Source organism: Sphaerodactylus townsendi, linkage group LG05, assembly GCF_021028975.2.
Source record: "Sphaerodactylus townsendi isolate TG3544 linkage group LG05, MPM_Stown_v2.3, whole genome shotgun sequence".
Lineage (NCBI taxonomy): Eukaryota > Metazoa > Chordata > Lepidosauria > Squamata > Sphaerodactylidae > Sphaerodactylus > Sphaerodactylus townsendi.
The window spans coordinates 84,535,765-84,560,207 of NC_059429.1; the positions used below are offsets into that span (position 1 = coordinate 84,535,765).

General features: G+C 42.8%; 1 protein-coding gene across 3 annotated transcripts in view; it reads right to left on the bottom strand.

Moving 5' to 3' along the window:
- Positions 1-244: 244 nt before the first annotated feature.
- The window catches only part of FMOD (fibromodulin), a 176,206-nt gene continuing 152,007 nt past the window's right edge, over positions 245-24,443 (bottom strand). For 2 of the 3 annotated variants that reach the window (XM_048497376.1, XM_048497377.1), the window contains exons 2-3: positions 13,548-14,546; positions 245-2,393 (exon numbers count right to left, since the gene is read on the bottom strand). In XM_048497376.1, coding sequence (XP_048353333.1) covers positions 2,242-2,393; positions 13,548-14,523 — 1,128 coding nt within the window. In that variant the 5' untranslated portion in view covers positions 14,524-14,546 and the 3' untranslated portion in view covers positions 245-2,241. Of the gene's footprint in view, positions 2,394-13,547; positions 14,547-19,887; positions 20,124-24,443 lie in introns of those variants that run through there. The other variant, XM_048497375.1, reaches the window with a different exon arrangement.

Consider the following 24,443-nt stretch of genomic DNA (forward strand, 5'->3'; position numbering starts at 1 on the left):
GATCAAGCTCATACTGGGCCTACTGAGCATTGGTTTCCACATGTCTAAGATACAGTGAACAGATGAAGTAGCTAAATGCATATGCCAGATTGCTCAAATGCCTTATGCGAAAGCACTTTTGGGAGTGCAGCCTCAAATCCTTTCAAAGATCCAGGGTGCTCTTCATTCATTTCCCTCCCATGTTTAATTATTACTGGATCTTCCAAACTTGTACATTGTAATTGGTATTTCTCAAGGCATTCCATGCAATCACAAAACGGGCTTTATTGATCAGTAATTACACCTACAGTTAATGCTTCTACACATTTCTTTTATATTGTCAGCATGCACTTTGAATACAAAAAGTTTTGGCGGCAGCATTTCTTAGGATCCGCCTAAAGCTTACTTTCTCCTCATTCTCCATCTGCTCCTCTCCCTTCAGGGTCTCATCCGGAGACTCTCCTGATGATACCGAGTTGGTATCATATGGGAAAAAAGATTTAATAAGAGGGAGAGATGAGGGCTTCAAGTTTAAAAGCATCATACATTCTTACAGCAGCATTTTGAGCTGTGACTTGTATGAAATTCAGTCAAAACAAATTCCACAGTCAAGCAAACAAGTTACAAAATAAGCAGTTAAAACACGGGAAGTTAGAATGGAACTCTGCTGTAAAAATGAATTGGGGATGTAACTCTTATTGAATTACTGTGCCCTGAATATGCACATACCAAGCAGCACTGCATGAAATCCCAAGTTTCTCATGATATGCCAGTACGGCAAGTTATCTCCCAGACTGGGTGATGGTGAGCTCTGCCAGGCATTTTAAAGCCAGCTTGGCTTGCATTGCACTGTATGGTTGTTTCCATAAAAGCAGAATTCTTTATGTATGGCAAGCAGTGCATGAAAGGAACTGTGAAATACGTAGTCTGCAAGCACTGGCTAATATTCTGAATGTCTGTAGTTGGAGGTACAAGAATCTCTTTCCTGCTATCAGAGAGAGCTTCTATCTTGGTTGGAAGAGTTTATAGATGCTGTGTATCAGAAATCCCAAGTGCAGCCCAATACCATCAGAGACATATGCCTCTATAAAAATTCCCTTTCATCCGTAAAAAGGAAAGGGAGTCTTTTTTGGACAGATGTGATAGAGAAGATTTCCTATGGATGTGGTGGATTTGCCTGAATGTCATAATTTCTACATGAGATTCTGTTGCTAATTGGTCGTATTGCATATTTTAGCTCTCTCTATGCAACAGCCTGAAACAAAGGCTCTTTATGTGCTTTTTAATCTTTCTCATGCTCAAATTAGAAGAAAAAAGGCCAACAATGAAAATGTAGCTGTGCATAGTTTGGAGCAGACTAAAATGGAGAGAGAGGCATGGAAGTATTTGAAGCCATGAAAGTATTTAGAAATGGAAATGTCTTTCTGGGGAATAAGTTCTGAGCCTGTTATATGAGATATGAATTTACTATGATACGATAACTTGATAGATTTGATATGAAGGATCTGTATTACATTAATATGGTATTGCATATGTTTGTAAGGGATTAGGGCTTTGATGTTCTCTCATGTACCTTGTGACAAACTAAAGACAGAGAGAGAAAGAGAGAAAGAGAAATAAAATGTTATGGGGATGCTCCTTAGTCTGCAAATTGATACCAGGGGAGCTATATTCATCTTCTGAAAACCACTTGAAGAGCTGGCTTCTATCAGTAATTTTCTCTCTCTTTTCCCATTCCCCCATTCTCTATCTGTAATTGCTCCTTGCTGTGTGGCCAACTGTTTAATCTGTTTTCATTATGTTTGGATTCAATCTCATCCACCCCCTCCACACGCACTCTCCCTTTTTCATAGCTACCCTCCTACATAGAAAACAAATCTCAAAGGCGTCCCAGCTGGCACTAAACCTTCTAAAGCGATGCGCACGAAGCGAAACAAAAGCTTGTCCGCCACCCACCCAACTGGAGAGAGATGGAGTGTTATGAAGTCAAAATAACTGATTGGCTGCTGAAAGCTCAGAAGGAGGGAGACCGAGAGAAGGTGGGAAAGTGGTGGGCATGTTTGTTGTCATCTGATTGGGAACAATGAACAGCATCTCTTGGGTCAAGTTAGCAGCTCCTTCCAAATTATATAATCACAGAAGCCAAATCAAATGAAGCTGTGCTTAAAACAGAGAATGCCAGTCTCTGCTCCTGTGTAATCACAGAAAAGGATTGGGCCTTGTTCTGAAGGTATAGTTTAAGAATAGGAGCAAAAGCAGTGGTTAGATCTCTATGACACTAGCCCATCTTAGGCAGAGCGGGGCATCTGAGGGCATGGCACTCCGGCGGATCTCATTCCCTTCCAGCCTCAGGACTTGTAGCCTGGAAAAGTTCATGATGTCTACCATGGTGCAGAAACTGCTGATGGTGAATTCTGGAAAGAGAAAAAAAATCCCTGTGTCATTACTGTTTTCTTTATCCATAGTTCATGATTTTTCAAGCAGTACTAAGTATTTTATGCCTCGTTGGTATCTAATCCCCACTGCCACTAGGAATAAACCAACTATAAAGCTGCAGACTCTGTAAGAAAAGCTTAGCAGCATTTTCTCGCTATCCAAAGTGTCAACCCCCCCCCCCCAACAGTTGGTATGAAATCCACAGGGTAATTTTGTGCCCGCTAGCATTGGCATCGGGGGGGGGGGGGTTTGAGGTCATGCCGATGCACTACAATGCAAACGGAAGTTTCTGTAGTGGTCTAATATTTACCAGTGACACAGAAATCTGTTTATTTTAAATCTCACGTCTCTTTACAATACATCAGAAACATGGAAAGTTAGGATCATTTTACATTTTAGAAATTTCCCATTTTGAATCTATATGTTGCCGTCATTTAGACTGGGAGAGGAATTAGGTACAAAGACTTCATTTTCAGTCACAGCCCCAGTTCAAGACCATGCCCATTCTTTGGCCAATTTGCAGACAGGCCAGCTTACACAGTAGAATACGCTCTGTTAGCCTCTCCAACCACTTGGCCAAATATCTGAAAAGTTTGAAAGAATGGAATGTTTTTCTGTCCAGAATGAGAAGTTAGTTCAAGTGTGTACATTTTAACATCTATGTATTTAGTAATTTGTGTTTTAGATCCTTGTTTTTGATTACTTTTAGTGACAGTAAAAATGAAATAAATATTTTTAAGTCTTAAAAAAACCCATACCCATTCTTAAGCTACAGAAACAGCACGCTAAACATTGTATGTGACTGTAAATCCATCTTTCAGCGGCCCCGCCATCAAACTTTACACTCTTGCATGTGATAGGCTGCATTATAGTCATTCATAAGTGCTTACACCAAAAGCTGCAAGAGAGGTCAAAAGGTGATCTTAATGTTGCTTGGAATGTTATGTAAATATGAGTGCCCTTCCTTCCTTCCTTCCTTCCTTCCTTCCTTCCTTCCTTCCTTCCTTCCTTCCTTCCTTCCTTCCTTCCTTCCTTCCTTCCTTCCTTCCTTCCTTCCTTCCTTCCTTCCTTCCTTCCTTCCTTCCTTCCTTGTCATTACTCTCTAAAGTGTCATCCCCAATGACAGCCCCAGTCACTGGTCTTGTTTTCTCCATCCATGGAGTTAAGTGCAATCATTCCTATTTTTCCAGAAAACGCTGAAAGGCTCAGAGCCAGAACTGATGGAGGTACTGTACTGCAGTGTTTTTCTTAAGCCACCAGAAGGCACCCAAGGTCTAGAGCTTGCCAGAAAATATAGAGAGCAACACAGGGAGATTTTTTAAAGACAGCTTTTCATGGTTTGAAGCTGGAGGGGATCGTATGTGTTACAGTGAGACTGGTGATTTCAAATTGCAAGAGTCCTTTCATTTACCAGCAGCAGGAGGGAGGTCAGACAGTGGAACAGGATAGGGTTGAATGCTTCATGTAATTGCTGGTGTTGACAGAATCCCTTTTATATGGAAAGTAAAGTGCAGGGAGTCAAGATTAGTACTTGGACATGGGATGGAGAAGTATGCAAGCATATTAAATCTGCTGGGCTGGATCAGACTGATGAGCCCTTCCTGAAAGCATTCTGGCTGCTAGCAACAGCCAGTCAGATGTCACAGACAAGTTCACAGCCAAGACAAGGCGTCCTGTATTGGTTTGGGACTGGCATGCTCTCTCTCAACATTGTTACTATACTTCTTTTTTTAAAAAAATTATTTTATTTTCATATTTATACCCCGCCTTCCCTGTAAGGGCTCAGGGTGGCAACCAACCAACCAATTACACAAATAAACACCACAAAACAGTTAAGTTAATTAAATAAGATAAAACAGTAACGGTAAAAATGAATTCAGATGGTAACTTAATCCACTTCCCCCCCACCCCACCCCCCACCCCCATAGCGCCCACTGGAGGCCAGTCATGATCGAGGTCAGGTCGGCTAGCCAGATGGAAATACCTGGTGGAAAAGTTCCATCTTACAGGCCCTGCGGAATTCATTCAAGTCCCAACCTGATCTGCTTGGGGAGCTTATTCCACCAGGTAAGCCCTGGTGAAAAAGCCCTGGCCCACATAGAGGCCAGCTGAACCTCCTTTGGGCCAGGGATCTCTAGTAGGTTCCCTTCTGATGAGCAGAGGGACCTAGTAGGGCAATATGGGGAGAGGCAGTCCCACAGGTATGTAGATCCAAGACCGCTCACAGCCTTAAATGTTAACACTAACACTTTGAATATGATCCGGAACTCGATCGACAGCCAGTGCAGATGGTACAAAACTGCACTGCGTAATCCAGGCTCCACTGGGTGTGCCAGAGAGGAGCTTGGCTGCTGAATGCTGAACAAGTTTTAGTTTCCGGGTCACAGACAAAGGAAGGCCATAGTAGAGCAAGTTACAATAATCTCGTCTAGAGGTGACCGTTGTGTGGATCACTGTGGCCAGGTTGGAATGGGAGAGGTACGGAGCCAGTTGCCATGCCTGATACAGATGACAGAATGCCCCCTGGGTAGTTTTGGCGACCTGGCCCTCAAGGGACAAAGCTGAGTCCAGAGTCACCCCCAGGCTTGTGACCGACGAGGCCAATTGGAAGGCCTCGCCATCAAGTGTAGGCAGGCAAAAGTCAACTGGCCTCTTCCCCTGACCCACCCACAGAAGCTCGTCTTCACTGAATTCAGCTTCAGTCAATTTGGACTCAACCATCCAGCCACGGCCTCTAAAGAGCGCTGTAGAGCTCCAGGGCACTTGCCTCAGCGGAGGGGTGAAACTGCCGGTGTGCAGCTGTCATGGCCTTCTCCAGTTCTGAGTTGTGGCACCAGCATCCCAGTGCTGCTGCTGCTGGTGTAGCAGGGACAGGCTAGCGGTGTGGCTGCTGACCATTCTCCAGGTTATGCCGGCAGCTGGCATTTGAGACTTACGACACCCTTTTGGGTGGTGCAAGTCTATTGAGCCCAATAGGGGCTTCTTGGTGGTGGGGAGGCTTTTGTGCTTTTGAAGCCTCCCCACGCCACTGGGAAGCCTCTTTGGAAGCTGAGGGGTGATGTGGCCGCTGTGCTGCACTGCAGCCAGCTGCCAGGCCTCTTGGATGGGGCTGGAAAGCCATTACAAGTGTGGCTTCCCTTCCTATTACAAGCTTAATGTGTGGAAAAGGGCAGCTGAAGCTTTTCCTGGCATGGAGGTAAAGAATATCACTTGGTAAATAACATCCCATTAAATATCTATAAAAGGAACAGGGCCGTTCCAGGACAGTTAGCAACTGTTGTAATGAACACACACACACACACACACACACACACACACACACACACACACACCAACCCACCCACCCACCCACACACACACACACACACACACACACACACCCCTTCTGTCCAACAGATTGCCTTTGGTCTGACAGGGTTCACAGATTTTTGGAGCAACACACGTGCCTGAAAAACTTGTTTACCCAAAACAAAACTGGAATGACTCTACACAGCCCAAGCACTGACCATTCTGTCAAACTGTTTTCATTAATTTGAAAAAGCTATTGTCCAGCCAGTGCCTCCTAAATTCCTTTCTAGTATCCTAACCACAGCCCCACTCTGCCAATAGAGAAGTGATTGGGGTTTCTAATGTGCTTTCACATGTTCAGATGAAAAGGAGCTGGAGGAAGACAAATGGTTATTCTTCATCTGAGATGTGTCTTTGAAGAATAGCATCCTGACTGCCTATGAGTTAAAGACAATATTATCTTGAAAGCCCAGCAGCTACCAGGTCTATATATAAAGCAAATTCAACTGCTGAATCTGTTGCTCTGCAGTGTTCCTCATTTACCATAGGAAAAAAAGCAAAAGTCTTCTGAGAAACTCCTTAAAAACTTTAAAGGTCAGTTGCGGAGCTGCTTGAAAAATGAGTGAATAAATAAAGAGCATTCCAGAGAGAGAGGGAGATGGTTTAATGGCCTCACTGCCATACAGAGCCAGCTACTGGTTTGAAGCAAAACTTTAAGACAGTTTGAAATATTTTTCAAACCTTTCCAGCTTTGCACCTCTAAGAAGGGATTTTTTTTCAAAGCATCTCTAGATAGATAAAGAGAGGGAGGCTGATTCATCACGGGTGGAATACAGCGTCCTAGGGATGCTAAAAACAGCGTCCCTGGGGAGGGGTTCGCACGGCCACTGCTGCTGCATTGCAGCAGCGCCGGCCTCACAACCCCCAAGCGGCACAAAGCCGCTGCTTTCGAACCTCGCTCCCTAAGCAAGGTTTTTCAAAAGCAGCGGCTTCAAACCGCTGCTGTGTGAACGGCAGCGGCTGGAAGGCGCCATTACCCCCCCTTTACTGAATGCCTTACTGTCCCTTCCTGGCTTCTGGTGCATTGCACAGGCCAGGGGACATGCCTCCCCTGCCCTGCGACGCACTGGAAGCCAGGAGGGGATGGTAAGGCGTTCGGGGGATGGCGCAGCCTCTGCACAGGCTGCACTGTCTTCCCCACCCCTACCGGGACCGTTCATGTGAACGGTTCCGGGGGGGTGTATTGGCGTCATATATGCCGACGCACCCCCCAAGCATGGCCGTGAGGAAACGGCCAGAGAGAGAGGCTGGATAGCCAACTATCAGGAGTGGTTGGGTTGTGTATTCTTTCATGGCAGGGGGTTGGACTAGATGGTTCTTGAGGTCTCTTCCTACTCTATGATTCTATGATTCAATGAGGCAGGAATACAAACTAGCATGGTCAACTGGATCTGCTTTGTCAATTTCATATAGAGCTTGCAATCTTAATGTTGAAGCAGAGATACAAACTAGCATGGTCAATCAGATTGCTTTGTCAATTTTGCATTGTACTACCAATTTAAAGTTAAGGCAGAGAGTGATTTGGAAACTGGGGACAATTGAAAAGTTTATGAGGAGTAATTGCTGCATGTAATCAGAGCCTGCTGCCATAATGATTGTGTGTTACTGTGATCAAATTTGGCTTAAAAATGTGGTTCTTTATGTGTGTGTGTGTGGGGGGGGGGCTACATGTTTCTGTTCCTTCAGGAGTTGCTTTGGGTTGGTCAGTCTCAATAGTAGAAAGGGAGGGTGAGACACTTTTTAATTGCCACTTCAAAATGTAACTGTGCAGTAACACTAGAGTGCCTGTGCGAAAGAAAAAAAGGAGGGATGTTGTTGTTCTCTGTCACAAATGACATCCTACTACAACCTGGAAGAATATGTTTTCAGCAGTAGTGTGTGGAATAAGAACAACTAGAGACAAGGTAGGAGAAACCCCCAGACGACAGGGGGAATGAAGGTGTGTGGAATGATTTCACAAAAACCGTTTCTAAAAAATAAGTTTGGCCACTGGGAAAACCTGTGGTAGACTGTGAATGTGGGAAAAGACCTAAGTTAGAGAAAATTAGGAAAGGTATTGAATAAAATGGCTGATATTGTAATGCCCCTGTATAGATCTTTGGTGTGGCCTCATTTGGAATATGGTGTGCAGTTCTGGTCACAGAATGGGGGAAAAGCACAAAAGAAAACAACCAATAGGATTAGGAGTTTGGAGCACCTTCCCAATGAGGAAAAACTGAAGATTTTGATTAGACTTTTGAGATTAGAAAAGGGATTAAGGGAAGACTTGACAAAGGTTTATGAAAAATTATGTCTGGGGTGGAGAGAGTGGGCAAACAGGATTTTTTCTCCATCTCCTGAAATACTACAGTTCTAGGATATCCAATGAAGCTTATGGCCAGTAGATTCAGGATGGACAAAAGGAAATACTTCTTTATGCAATGGGAGATAGTGGAAATTGCTGCCAGATAATGTAATAATGGCCACAATCATAGACAGATTTGAAAGGGGATTAGACAGATTCATGGCGGATATGTCTATCATTGGCTGCTAGCCATTATGTCTAAAGGGAACCTCTACATTCAGAGACAGTCAACTTCTGAATCCCAGTGCAAGAAGACAACTTCAGAGAAAGGCCTCACTCTCTTTGCCTTGTTGGAATTTCAGAAGAACTGGTTGTCTACTGTATGAGACAGATTGCTGGACTAGATGGAGCACTGGTCTGACCCAGGTGGGTTTTTCTTGTGTTCTTAAAATTATAACTTCGTGTCAAATGCAAATAGAATCCATTGCTGGAGGTGAAAATACCAAGCTGTAAACATAAGGTTTGGCTGACTATCATTTTAGCAGAGCTAGACAGACCTGTAAAACCTTATATCTTTTTCTAAAAATGCCAACAATTCCAGCTGAGTTTGTGAGTATTGCAAAGGATGTCTGCTGTCTCCAAATTAACAGTAGAAATTAATGAGAATAATTAATTTTATGGTTAGAGCATGGAATTAAAACTTAGAAATGCTGGGTGAAGGTCTCTGTCATGCCTTGATTAAATAAATAAATGAAGTGATCCTTTGATTTGTACTAGTTCCAATTTCCACAGCCGTTGAGAGAAATCATGACTTTCAAAAGCAAAGAGCAGGAAACAAGAATGCAGCCATATTTAGGTTAGCCACTCCTTTATCTGTTCTTTTATAAGAAAAAACAGCAAATGATATTGTATTGTTTTCTACTGGAGATGCTTGAAGACAATTAATAAAACAACATCAGTGGGTGCTGCAGAGATAGTGGTATACACCCCCAATTCTTTGCCTCCTTGCTACTAGGCAGGCACAAGATTAGACTGGCTGGCTGCCCTTTCACTTCCTGGCTTGGCTATGGCCAACAGCATGCCTCCTGTCTCTGCACAACATGTTGAATTAAGGGATCACAACAACATATTTGAAAGGTGTGTCTAAAAAGACCCAAAGTCTAAGGACTTGTAAAAATGTAGTCCATGCTGGGAACATCTTTAAGCAAGTATTTTCAAATTGAGGTAACATGAGATGAAAGGAGGACTACTGTGCAAATTAAAGACTTAATAGGTCTCTGGGTACAGACAGTATGGATCTGAGGGTTCATAAAGAACTCAGACGTGAAAATGTTCATCTTCTGACTAGTGTATGTAACTTGTTGCTAAAATTGGCCTCTGTACCAAATGACTTGAAAGTTGCAAATATTACCTGGATTTTTTTTAAAGAGTCTAGAGGCGATCTAAGAAATTACAGGCCAGTTTGCCTAATATTTATTCCAGATAAATTAGTAGAAACTCTGAATAAAAATAGACATGTGGAGAAACAAAGGCTGCTGACAGAAAATCAGCAGAAAACTAGTCTAGCTAGGAGAAAGGTTCTGCTCCACATCCTGTATGTGAGCTCCCGAAGGCATCTGAGTAGCAGAATGCTGGACTAGATGGACTCTGGTCTGCTCCAGCAGGCTCTTTCTTATGTTCTTAAAATCACCAGTCTTGCTTCACCAGCCTTTTAGAATTTGGGAAGGTTAATAACATGGGAATAAAGGTGATCCAGTAGACATTACATATTTCCAAAAGGTGTTTGACAAGAAAACTCATTAAAGACTACTAAGTAACCTTAGCAGTCTTGGAATTAAATGGATACCGGTAAGTCATTTTATGAAGTAAATCTTGGTTAAATGGTAGGAAAGAATGAGTGGGGAGGAAGGAATATATGGACAGTTCTTGCAAGGGAGGTAAGTGGTCCCACAAGGCTTAGTATTGGGACTGGTGCTATTTAATTTGTTTATAAATGTTTTGGAATTGGGTGTGAGCGGTATAATGGCCAAATTTGTGGATGATACCAACTTATTCAAGGTGGTGGAACTCAATGGAGTGCGAAGAGCTCTGGGAAGGTGAGTGGGCAACAACATGCCAAATGAAGTTCATTCCAGACACACACACTGGAGCAAAAAAAAAAATCTAACTAAATATATGCTAAAAGGTCTGGCTGAGACTGAGAGGATCTCAAATATTATGGGGCCAGTGCTTTTACAAGAATCCTAAAGAATTTAATATGTTTCTATTCAAATAAGCATTCCAATGTACCTAAATGATCTAAGGCAATTATAAATGTGCCAGAGGACTGATCTGCTCAAACAAGGATGGAATCTGCCCCACCTATTGTGCTTCACTGGCTAACCTTCCCTGCAAAAGTTGCTGGTTCATACATGCGAAGGCATGTGATGGTAATGTGGAGGCAGAGCCCTGAGCTGCTAGGATGAACTGGACCACTTCAGGCTTCTGGGGCAGATGTGAATGTTCTTTCACAATGTTCTTTCACAAAAAATGATTAGTTCAAACAGAAAACAGAAAACAAGCCTAGTTGGGAGAAAGGTTCTACTCCACCTATTTTTGCTTGCTGTACATGTTTGATGTGTTGCATGTGAGAACCAGGCCAAGTCCACTTTTGCCACATCATTCTCTTGCTTGTGTGAACCAGGTCAAGTTCCTTCCTTCTTTTTGAATCATCACTGATTTAATATGTGGGAGAAGAGACTGCAGTCCTTTGTATTTAATACCTCAAGATATTTGTGAGGACCTGTAAAAAAAGGGAATCCTATTCCCAGCCTGTGCTTCCATTTCCTTTTCTTTTGTTATGACTCTTTCCTCTTTTTGCTCATCCACCCTCATATGTCCTTCTGTGACAGAACTGTGACAGTTAGGCTGTCTGTCTATCTCATGACGCGAAAATAATGCTTTTCAAACCACTTTCAACTGTTTGCAGAGCATATTCCACATTTTCACAGCTTCAAAGAGCACTGAAAGCAGTTTGAAAGTGCATTATTTTGCAAGTGCGGAATGAGCCTTAGCCTCCTAGGCCTGAAAAGATTTCCAGATTGACCTCTGACAGATTCAGCTCAGTCTTCAGGTTGATTCAGCCTGGTAAACTATGCCTACATTTTTGAGGAATAGATATCTGTGTAACATCTAGGATCAGGATGATCTTTTGTGAGAACCAACTTTGCAGTTCAAGGCTGTTTTGCCAGTTTGGGAGCCCAAACAACTCTTGTTCCTGCTTAGGAAAATATTCTGGGGTTTTTTTTGGTGGGAGCTTGAAATGATGTCAAAGAGTCTGCTCTGGCTTAACTTTGCTTGCTCATACTTGTTTTTTATCCTGCCATTTTTATTTTTGTTTAATTTTTCAATAAAATGTTTAAAAAGATGTATTGCTTTGACCTTAGTTTTCTTTTAGGAGAATAATCTGATGAAAGGGTTCTTCTCCTTCTTGGATGGACAAAAGACAGGCTTACTCTGATTTCTGGGCACCTATCAATGCATAATTGGCATAAGTTGAGAGTTGTCAGAGCTCCCCAGAAGTGAGTCTTGTGACTCTTATTTTCCCTCTCCCACCTGGACATATGCCCATTATCCACCACCCACCCTTAAGTCTGCTGTGATGGTATGTTGATTGCCTCACAACTTGAGTTGGCAGCTGCATTTTTTGGGGTGATGTTTGCAAACCCTGCTAACTACTTAACTCTTATTCCCCCCCCCCCCCCCCCGATTGTATATATCTGTGCAAACCTGGACAGAGAAATATCTCAGCTCTGGATTCCCCCCTATAGTTTTTTTTTAATTTGCATGATAGGGCTACACATGGCAGTTAGATATATGACACCGAGTGATTCCTCCGATAATTTATTTTCCTTGATCATGACTGTGTTACTGGTGTCCATGATGGTTAGCATCATGTCAGACAATATTATTGCTAAAGCTTCTTAGTACCAAGCTCTGCTCCAAAGTGCGTCTGCTTGGCAACAGCACAACCAAACATTGTTGCTGTCATTGATCCAAACATCTTATTTATTTAAACACTTTTACCCCACCTTTCTTTTTGTTTCAAATAATAAGCCCCAAAATATCCAAAAGATGCCTGCTATTTATAACCCATCAAAAGCCTTGGCAAACAAACAGGCCATGAAGGAAGCCCATATAGGGTGGTCAATTTGAATTAAGAAATTAATGGAGATTTGAGGAGGGTGGGGTTTGGTGAGAGAAGGGACTTCAGAAGGGTGTAATGCCAGAGAACTCTGCCTCCAGAGCAACTATTTTCTCCAGGTGAATTGATCTCTGTGGTCTGGAGATCAGTTGTAATTTTGGGGACTTCCAGGCCCTATACCAAACCCATTCTACAGCGTGAATGCTGTGATAAAAAGGCCCCTTTCTGACAGATGCCTGATGCACCACTCAAAGCAAATGGCAACCTGAAGACCATAGTTGATGCATGAGGAATAGATGGAAGGAGGGCCCCAAGCTGTGAAGGGATTTAAAGGTCATAACCAGTATCTCCAACTGATCTTAGAAACGAACTGGTGCAGTTGTTTCACAGTGGGCAACATATGCTCCCATTGGCTGACCCCTGACAATTGGACTGCTGTATTTTGGACCATTGCAGTTTGTCAGTTGTGTTCAAGGGCAGTCCAATATAGAGCACATTACCCTAATCAAACTATGACATTGTATAAGCATGGATTAGCATGACAGGTCAGCTGAGGCTAAGAAGGGAGAGGCTGGGCAACCATGTGCTGCTGCAGGTGCTGTTGGCCACCGCACCATCCTGCTTTTCAAACAGTGAGGCTGGGTCCCTGAGCATTCCCAGCCTCTTAACTTGCTCTGAAAAGCCAACTTCATTTTATCCAGGACAAGTGGATGGAAGCCTTATGAATAAGAAACACAGAAATAGACCCAGGGTGGTCTTGGTGGCAAGGCAACTGAAGCTGCTACCTCAGACCCTGACTGCCCATGGCTCCACCCCCACAAAAGGGGAAAGAATAGGGGACAGGGACAGGTCATCAGTTGCTCCCACAGTTGCATTCTGGGGCTTGGGAAACTGACTTGGGGGTGGCAGGTGGCAGTGCATGCCTGTCCCCCTAGCAACTGACTCAAGGGCAGTCACATGAACCAGACTCTCCCCCTCACAGCTGACTTGAGGACTGCACTAGCAGAAGGGATGGTAGGGAATGCTTTGATTCTGGAGTCCCATTATGGACTTTTCCCCAGATCTCCATAATCACTAATCTCCCCCTCCCTCCAGACGCAGACATGGGAACTTGGGGATAGAAACAAAACTCTCAGTTCCTGGTTTCAATGTCTCATTCTGTGCTTTAACCATTAGTTTGGTTTTGTCACAGCTAAGAGAGCAGAGTCTAGAGCTCACTGATTCCTTTATTCTTCCCTTTGCAAGAACGTCCCACCCACGCATGCCTAATTCTGTTGTAAGAACATTCATTAAGAGCTCACCATCCACAGTACTCACCATTTATTCTGTTCCCCTGGAGATAGAAATTTTCAAGGCTCGTGCTGACCTTTGGTATCTTCTGAAGCCTGTTGTAAGAGAGATCCAATTCTAGGAGGCTGCTGGTATTGAAAGCATTAGAGGCAAGCCCATCATTTGTCAGACTATTGTGGGACATCCGTACGTAGTGCAGCCTGGGGGAGGCCTTGAAGAAATCCTCAGAGACACTGTATATTTGATTATGGTCCAAATAAAGTTGCTCCAAAGAGCTGGGAAGGCCATCAGGAACTCTCCTCAATTGGTTGTAGCTCAGGTCCACTACAATTAGAGACTTTAATCCTCTGAGGTTTGATCCAATTTCAAGGATCTGATTGTGGCCAAGATATAAGGCAGTGAGATTTTCTAAGCCCTCAAGAGCATTGGAGGGAACCCTGGAGATCTGATTGTAACCCAGGTGAAGCTCTCTCAGGGACCGTGGCAAGGGGGTAGGCATCTTGGTCAGGTTGTTATGGTCAAGATATAACCTCTCTAGATTTTTGAGCTTTGCAAAGACTCTTTTGCCCATCTTTTCACTGGTGATTTGGTTGCCATGCAGTGCAATCCACTCCAGGCTTGTCGCATTGTCAAAAGCTCCCTCTTGGATAGTTGTAATTTGGTTGTTCTGGAAATATGCATATTTCATCCGGGAAGGCACAAAAGGAATATACTTGAGATTGCGAGTGTCACAGTACAAAGCAGATGAAAAGTTGGGAGGGCATTCACACTCATGAGGGCATTCCCTAGAAACAGGGGGTTCAGGGACAGGCTCCCCATCAGGAGATTCAGCTGGAATATAGGAATATGCAGGAACCTCATCTCCATAATATGGTGAATAGTTGTAGGAGGAGGACTGGCTGCGTAGGTAAGCTTGTAGCCAGAACATGTCCTCATAGTCTTCATACTGGCTCATGGACACTCTGCAGAGGCTGGCCACAAGGAGAACAGAAGCCCAGTGCATCTTGCCACAAATCTTGAACCAACCTATCAAGAATGATGGAAAAATTTTTTAATGGAAAATGTTCGCTCAGGCATACATGAATAAGAAGTAGGTTCACATTTCTGTTTCAGGTGGACTGGAGCCCCGGCATAATAAATACAATGAACAAAATGAACCTCATGGATATCTGAATATGTGGTATCTAGCCATAGACTGTGCTCACAGTAGTAGGCTCCAAAAAAGCATGGTATTGGAAATTAACACAACTGTGATCTGGCACCTGCATTTACAGGACTGAGAGCTGTTTAAATAATGCAAACATTATCCGCTGGAAGTTTTCCCCTTATTCCTCCATTAGCATCCAAAGAATAGACACACATACAATACCAGTCTGATAAGTGAAAGGAGGAAAATTTTGCTTGATTTCAAATAGTTATTATATAAGTGTGGCAATTCTTCACCAATGATGATACATTAATCACTTCAAAGTAGATACATTGACTGCTTCAATGCAGGGTCAAACGTGTACTACATGTGAATGGGAAACATTGTGGCAGACAAGACCTAAAGACACATGCTCTTAGCAAACAGCATTTTCTGAGGATTCCACCCTGAAAGACAAAATTCTGGTACCTGAGCAAAGCTCAGAGTGATACGTGATGTATCATAGGACAGCCCACAGCAGGAATTAAGAGGCGGTACCCACTATTAAAGGAGCAGTCTGGTGTGCCAAGGTGAAACTCATATTTAGAAAGGGCAGGATTGGGTTCACTTGGAAGCAGAACTGGTGGTAAAGGAGTGGAGCCTAGTTACAAAATGGAATAAATAAATAAATTGGGATTGAGGATGAAGCCAGATGGAGGTTATAAAACTAGTTTTTCCTTCTTTGTCCCCCTGGGCGGTATGCCCCTGGGAACGAGCAAGGGGAAGCCCAACCTCCCGCCTCGCCTCAAATGGCCCCTCGGAAGGAGCTGTCCTTTCCCCCATTGGGGGAAACACTCAACTTCTCATCAGACTTTTGGTTGCTCCACACCAATACTTGCTGCACCCCCACCCCCGAATGAGCATGTCGGGGAAGAGGGGCAGTTTGTCACACTCCTGCTCACCTTCTGCAGGAAGTCCCTCTGCCCCCACCCCACTGCCATCTTTCACCAAAGAGTTCCTTCAATAAACTTAATGGGGCAGATCCAATCCAGCACCAAGACCCAGTTGAAGGAACAGCAAATCCAGCTGCTGCAGCCCAGCTGGCATCCCTCCTCCACCTAGCCAGCCCACTGTTCTCTCACCCTGGGTCGGTATCTCTGGCTGGCTAGCAAGCCCAGCTCCCACTGGCACCACTCAAAAGCCAGGTTGGCACAGGTTGCCCAGGGAGAGCCAGGCCCCAGGTGGGGGGCAATTTTCCACCTCCACGTGACTAAATGGATGCCGCCCAGGGACATTTGACCCCATGTGCCCTTCTGGGTGGTACACCCCTATGGCACAATGATTGCAATATTGGGCTAGGACTTGGGATGCATGGGTTCAAATTCCCAGTGAACTACAAAGCTTCCTGGGTGCCCAATCGCGTAGGGTTTTTGCAAAGTTTTTTTTCCATCCATAGCAACATTTACCATTTTGTTGTCTTTTAGAAGTCCTGGCCTGGATAGCCCAGGCTAGCTTAAACTCTTTAGGGACAGCCTGGGAGTTTGTATGGGAGACCACAAAGTAAGTCTGCAGTTGCTATGCAGAGGCAAGCAATGACAAGCCACCTCTGTAAGTCTCTTGCCTTTAAAACCCTATGAGGTCACCATGAGTTTGCTGCAGTTTGTTAAGAAAACTGTGTTATTCTTGCTACTACAAGTCTGGCAGCCAGCAATGATAAAAGTGGGCTATAAATTGGTTCTTTCACAGGTTCCTTAGCCAAAACTGACTTTTGATGTAAGGAAATATGCATCATTTTTAATGTTAGGCGCAGTTGTAGCTGTGCATTTTATTAAACACACAATACATTTACTCAAGGATTTATAGCAAGAAGAGTTTCAAGATGCCCTGGAACTCTCCATGAGCATCATCCAACCCAGCAGCAGAATTAATTCTGTGTGACTGATTATGCAGTCTGATTAGCAAAGACTTGAAGTGCCAGTTGGGATCATGGCAGTCAGGGAGCAGCTCAGAGGCTGTCATGCAACAGCATAAAAGGCTTTTCCAAATAGCAAAGGTATTTGCAGAGATCAAAGCTGCTTCATGGACGCTGTGCAAACAGGAAAAATAGGAATGAGGGAGCAAAATAAGACACAATCTTGTTGCCTGATTCAAATCACAGATACAAACGATGTGAAGCAGGGACATAGGCGAAACTGGTCAATGACAGGGAAATGGCTTTTATCAGTAGAAATCTGAGCTTCAGTTTCTATCTTTGCTACAGAATGAATAGCTGTTTCAGAGATTTATTCTGGCCAGATTGGAACCTGACTTGGGTAATTTTTGCTAGCAAACTGATTTTTTTTTCTGATCAGACATGATTAATGTGTTACTGAGTTGGATGTTGTCACTTTTTCTCATTCTACATAGTGTAGAAAACCCACAACAGCCCATTGATTGAGTCTGTGAAAGCCTTCGACAATACACTTGTTACTCAGCTGTTTCAGTGGGGCTGCTTCCCATAATACACTGGAAATGTTCTAGGTGCAGGAGCCTTGGATGAATGTGAAATTGTTCCTTCCTGTGCTGGCGTCGCCCACCTGGAGGATTTCAGAATCAGGCACCACCCTTGGTCAATTGCCACAATTCTGCCTGCTGAAGTTTCATAAGACTTTGGTTGAGGGAGTTCCTAGATTAAGGCTTCCTGCACACAAATTAGAAGCTTATGTCCTGGGTCTCAGTAGTGGTAACTGGCTCATATGGCCAAGCAGATTCTGACCCCAAAGAGCATACATATATGATGATGCTATCTCACCTTCCACATACAATGCTTAAATCCATTTTGAACCTCTCCCCTGCTGTTCATGGTAATGTCTGTTCTTTGTAAATGCAGAAGGGAAAGGAACATTTGTGGTATGCATGAGCAGTTTGGCAGTGTTTTACATTTCCACTACAAACTGACTGAAGGAAGAATCTCTTGGGAGTTTCATATATGAAAACACCCTTAGTTGAGTTGCTAATTTCACCCAAACTAGCAACTGTCCACAGAAGCTTAGATAAAGGACTGCAGATGGGCCATACTTTGATACATAATCTTGTGGCCTGGTAGGGAAGTATATTTATTATGTTTTTGCTATGAAATCCTGGCATGCAGACAAAGAGGATATAGTCCTCAGAACTGTTCCTAGATGAGGGGGGGGGGGAGTGCTGGCTCCCTGGCACAACTTCTGGAAGAAAGAGAGATGGAAATACTGGGGCTGGGCTCTAAAGATCTTTTCAAGAAGGAAGGAGGAAATCTCTCTCTCAAAAATTCAGAGCACCATTCACAACATGTATTAAGTCCTAACGATTTCAGTGAATGTGAACTCAGTGCATGGTTCACATTCTCCCACCAAAAGCTGTCACTTTAAGAAATGTTTAATTTTGAACACATTGTGTCCCTTTTTGTTCTATGCAAGTGTTAGCCTTTTTAATACTACCTGGCATGGTAATTCATTCCATGGAATGTGAGAGGAGGCTTAACTGAATCTATTGGCTGCTTGTTAAAAATAACAGGATGTGGCTCAGTTGTAAAGCACACATTTTGCGCACATGAAGTCCCTGGTTCAACCCCTACCATCTTCAGATAAAGGATCTCAGATAACAGGTCTCTCGGCAGGAGTGCTGCTGCCAATCAGCATGCTGTAGTCGGCACTGAGTGGGATAGATCATTGATCTGACTCTGTATAAGGCAGCTTCATGTGCTCAAATAGGAATGACAAAAAATAAGCATTCTTCGTGCAAAATTCTCTGCACCCATGCAGAAAATATTCATATCCTATCCAGTATTTCTAAAAAAAATTGGGAAAAGGTTAAAAAGGAATAACAATAGGAAAAAAACAACTTTTTACAAAATTGCAGTAGGATTATCTTGTGCTGCTTGTCATCATGATGACACAGGCACTATCCAATATGTTTCCAACACTCAAGAATCCACATTCAGCATATTATTCACAATTGCCATAGATTCCTTCTGTTGCTAGGAGGGAAAACAAACAAACAAACAAACAAACAAACAAACAAACAACCCCCCCACATTTTCCCAACCAGAAAATATTGCTGTCTGAGAGCTGGAGGATTAGAACTATGCATATAGATCTGCTACTAATCACGGAATAATTAATACTGTGCATTATATGTATATTATTTCCATTTTCATTATGTGTATTACATTGTGTTTAATTAATGTGCATATAGAAGCCTGGCACACAAACTTCTCAAAAATTGTTACTCATTCTAGTGTCACCTGACTTGTCAAAAATAACACCTTCTTTCCCCTGCTTGTAAAGTGGGCATCTGCCACTTCTTCCTACACCAAAAATCAATGGAGCTTATTTTCCTTGTTTTCAGAAGAGATCTCCAGTCCCTTGTTTTCAGAAGAGGTCTACAGTCAGAAGAGGTCTACAGTCCCTACAGAGGTCTACCAATAGAGCTTGTTTTCTTGTTTTCAGAAGAAGTCTACAGTCCCGTGTTTCTCCATATATATAATAGCAGTTTCAGAAAGGACTATTTCCCTTCACACAGTCCCTGAAATTATCATTCTCCTTGGTGTGTCTCTTTACCCTGAGAGATGGAAGCTTCATTCCCATCTGCTGTACACTTTCTAGATATTACACTCCAGTCACACTGGCTATGAGGGTATAAAAATGTAACATTGCATGCTCTCTAAAGGAATACATTTTAGTTAACTGGCTGTTGTTAACACTTCAGTTACTGATGTGGGATTGTGACTCTTTCCCCTTTTACACACACCAAGACCTGGGACTATACAGTACTGGAGTCCTAAGGATAGCCTTGCTGTCCTAGTCATAATCCAGCAATTATCAATTGTTCATTTCTTTCATAATTTCATTTGTACTGTTCTTTGTCAATAATGAAAGCTCATGAGCCAATGACAGTGCAACCAGGTACACTATGTCCCAAGCATTAAATGGATAGATGTTTGGAATGGGGGCTGCCAAGATTTGGTGTATGTTTCATCTCACCTCTTGCTGCCAAGAATTTCAGAAATCATGAACTCATTATTGATGAGGTCAAAGCTTTCTCATCCCCAACAACTGCAGCAGTCCCACCTGCTTGCTACCCCATGCATTTGCCATCTCATTAACCCCAAATTAGAATTATGTCAACCATAATAAGGAGCTTCAGGTACTTCTTTGGCATGCAGATGCTGAGAACTGCCAGCATATTCTTTTGACAAAAAATGTAATTCAGAAATCAACTCACCCAGGCTTTAAAGACCTTTCCCCCCTGAGCTTCAGTGTTCGCCTGTGTGATCCTCCTGTGTGTTAAAAAGCATGTGTATGTGCAAGTTTCAATTTGCCAAGGCTGGTGCCTGCCCAGCCTCCTGATCAAATATTGAGCTGGAAGACCATGAGCTCCGCTGGGACTTTTTCTTTTTTGGAGTGACCTCCAAGCAGTAGGCAGTTTGCAAACCAAAGTGAGGAGACCTTAATGCTGCTTGGTGTTATAAATAACTGGAGGATTTTCTCTCTCCTTTTCCCTTACAGAGGGCTTGGCAGTTTCAGCTTCTTTCTGTTTAACAAGTTAGTGGAACCCTGGATGTTGTTTTTAACAGACTATTGCAAACGCTGCTGTGTTTTTCATCAGGAAGAATGGAATGACGGACATCAAAAATATGGGGAGGAGGCCGATTTGGGGAGATTTAGGAATGTGTTGCTTAGAATTGAAAGATCTTTTCAGCATTACACGTGAGGAAGGAAAGTATGGAGACCTGATGTTTTTGCAGTTGGAAAGACCAAAATTTGCAGAAAATGCCAGTTGCTACAGGTTGTTTGGCCCAACATTTATCAGTCTCGTATGGTGTTTCTCCACTCACTATTCCTGATCCCTCCTGGCACCACCCTGCATAATGCTTCCACCATACTAGCCACCAGTTCTGCAATCTCTATCCAGATGTTCTTTAGTAAGGTACAGCAAGTTCTTTAGTTATCCTGGAAACTAATTATTCTCTGAGAAAGGAGGAAGAACTCTCTTAGGCAGTCCCATAAATTGAAACAGCTCCTCAACAATAAAAGTGGTCAGTCTAACAATTCAAAACTTTGTGCTCACTATTTTGTGACATTTAAGTTGATTTTAATAAAAAGGTATTACAGTACTGTTGTTTTCAGCATTTTTGAGTGCAGCCGCCTAGTCTGTTTTGCAATTCAGCAGTTTTTCAAATCTTACTTTGATAACTTGGTTTCCCATAGATACCAATCTTTTAAAAAATCAATTGGATTTATACTTAAATTATAAATTGCTTGCTCTCAGAAAAGGTAACTTTTGGAATCTCCTGGTAAAACCCATTCAACTAATGTTCATACAGACCAGAAAGCAAAGTTATCTCTTTTTTCCCCATCACAAAATTTAGCACAAAGAAGGTGAAGCTGGAACATCTTATGTGTTGACAACATCAAGATCTAGAGATTTTTGCTTGTTGTCAGCTCCATTGATTATAAGACAGGTGGTTTAAAACCTGCAATTAATGTTCACTTGGTGAACTGAACATATGACAACATTGTTTTGTTCTCCCCAAAGTAAAGAGGAAATTTAAGGAACAGCCTTATACAGGGTAGCTTCTTTGTGAAGTGTGCTGGTGACTAATGGTATTTTTGTAATATCTGTGGTTTTTATGCAAGATGAACAAGGCTATATAGGCAGAAGTCCAGAAAAAGTATAAAAAGACCTGGAGGAATGTGAACCAGATTGTACAATTTCATGCACATTGTACAAATAATTATGGGAGGGAAGGTTGCATGGTTCAGCCTGACCTTGCCACATCTCAGAAGCTAAGCAAGGTCAGTATTTGGAAGGGAGACTGCCAAAAAAGTCACTGCAGAGGAAGGCAATGGCTAACCTCTTCTGCTTCTCACTTGTGTTGAAAGTACCTTGCTGGGCTTTCACTTATGACTTCACTGCATTTACATACATAAAACAAATCATGGGGTCACATCATGTATCCTCTTAGAGCTAAACTAGATGTTGCATGTGGCATGAGTTGGGGCACAGATGCCTGACCCAACTAATTGTCACACAGAAGAACTGCAGAACTTACCTTAAAAGTTATCTGTGCTCTATTGGGCACCAGAGGGCTCTTATGGGGAGGGGGGGGGGAGAAACAAACAATCCCCTTCACAGCCATTTCTACTGTTGAAAACAGAACAGTGAGGAAGCTGGAAGCCCCTCATGCTATCCCATCCCATCCCCTGTACTGCTCCAAAGCTGAATGGAGCAATACAATGCTTTTAAGCCAAGCTCCCCAGTTCTTCCATGTTACGGCAAGTTGGGTTTGGCATCCATGTACCAACTTATGTGACATTTAACATCTCGTTTGGCTCTGAGTTCTTTAGCATGCCCGCAGAGTTGCAGATCCCCACTTCAGACTGGTGAAATGAGAAATGCTTACTCATAATAAACTAGTAGGTGTCTGTGTTGACAAAAGTTTTTATTGTTTTCAGCTGTTAAGTGGCAGAGTTCACCAGGGCTGCATATAGCTGTCAATGTGATTTGTAGTGGTATGCAAAACTGCCATTTGTGCTCATGAAGAACTAGCAAGGTAGCTCTAGGGCACTAATAGCCAATTCAGCAAAAGCTACTAGACCAGTCGCACTACCTCAGATGTAAACCACACTTCTATAGATAGGCAAGAATAGCACCTGGCAGCATCCTCAGCACCTTTTCATAGGTGATAGCAGTCACATGCATCATTCACTGCTCCTCCTATAGATGGCACCCACAGCCCACTGAATTCCAGCTGTTGCACAGCAGGAAGAAAGTGTGCTGTTCAACAACTGCACACAGTGCCCCATGCTAATCATTCTTTCAACATTTCTTGCATAATTCTGTCCCCTGAATGTCCTGCACCTTTTAGCCATTTCCATTGTCTTTACTTCTCATCCCTTTAAAACTATTGCCACATTTTTGCAGCTGCCACAAAAAAAGAAGGGGATTGGCCCTAACCACCATAAAAAAAGCCTACGCAGATAGAAAGATGGAACTATGCAGATGAGGCAAACAGGAAGTAGCGGAAAGCAGACAGGAAACAGATATATTCTCCAAAAGAGCTCTGTCAACTATTAGATGGCAAAGCCCAACATGATTATATTTAACTGTAGTGGTATGCAAAACCAGCAATTAGTGATCATGGAAATTTAAATGACCACTACACCATGGCCCCTTCCGCACATGCAAAATAATGCGTTTTCAAACCACTTTCACAACTGGTTGCAAGTGGATTTTGCCATTCCGCACAGCTTCAAAGAGCACTGAAAGCAGTTTCAAAGTGCATTATTCTGCATGTGCGGAATGAGCCTATGAGAAAGGAACTAAGCTGAAGAGAGCTCCATTGTTCTATGATTCAGTTACTAAACTTTTCCAAGTCTGTTCTGCCTTATTATTTAGGCAATCTCACAATATCAAGGTAGAGAATTCCTGCTCCAGACTAATCTAGCGATGTTAGTGTTTATCTATACAAAGGGCTGTGTTGGTCAAAGCCTCTCCTGAATTCCATTCCATAACCCAACAGCTTGCCTCAGGATAACCTGTGAATTTCACAGTTCAAAACCATTATCTTCCACCAACATAAGCTGTATGTGATATTTTTAAAGCTTCTAGACAAAACTGTTGGGTATAAAAAATTCTGTCCACTTCTGAAAATAGAAAGGTCCAGATGCCAACAAGCCCCAGTGATAATAGCTCTGTTTGCTCTGGGGTTTTCTTCAAAGAGCCTAACCACCCAAATCCCTTAGAAATTCTGTGTGAATTAGGAACTTTTGAACTTTCCAGCCAGAAAAAAGTAATACTGCTTCTTCTGGCCTTTTCAAAAGCCATGAAAACATGCACTAGTTTACTGGGTCTCCATCTCCTCGGTCACATTATGTTCTGAGGAACGTTTGATTCTTTTGGAGTTTATGCAGAGTTCCCTGTTGAAAAGGTCAGGAATAGTAGATAACCTCTGAAAGACAGCTTATGTGATTACCAATCATCCTCTGCAATCTGTCACTACATGACAGCATAAAGTGTGTTCTGGCTCTCATTCTTAGCTTATGCTGTGTGGTGTGAGGCACCACAGGCCCAGCCAGTACCATCTATGAATCGAGCATGTGCCCTTGAACATACCCCCATATTTTATGCACTTTGTACCAGATCATTGGCAAGTGAGTCAAGGTAAACTTTCTGAATGTAGAAAAGTTAAGGATTTATATTGTGGCTAATTGCAGAGAACTATGTTTATTGTAATATACTGGATAGGTAGGGAATGGGATGTTAAGAAACTACGTCATTAAGAGTGAGAAATTTTGGTCCTTTCTGCACACCATAAATAAGATGTCTTGAGGACATAAGATGTCTTGAGGACACAAATAAGATGTCCTTAGGACATTTCATATCAACCCAGGTTTCATATCAACCCAGGTTTCATATCAACCCAGGTTACAAAATACAAAATACTAGAGATCTTTCCCCTCCCTAGGTGGGATCAAGACATTTCCCCTTGTCTGTGCAGAACAAGGAAGGGTTTTTTCCTCTCCCACCCGATTTAAAAGCTCTTACTTTCATTTTTGCTGCAGCTCACCAATTTTTTGTGCTTGTGATTCTTGCCACCCACCATTTTGTGAAAGTTTTCTTCAGAGATTTCCTCTGTTTGCTGTTCATTTGCCTGCCATTTCTGTGTAAAAAGTACATGAATAAAGCAGTGGTGGGATTCAGCAGGTTCGCACCACTTCGGCAGAACCAGTAGTTAAAATGCTGCTTGTAAACAACCAGTTGCTGAATTATTTGAA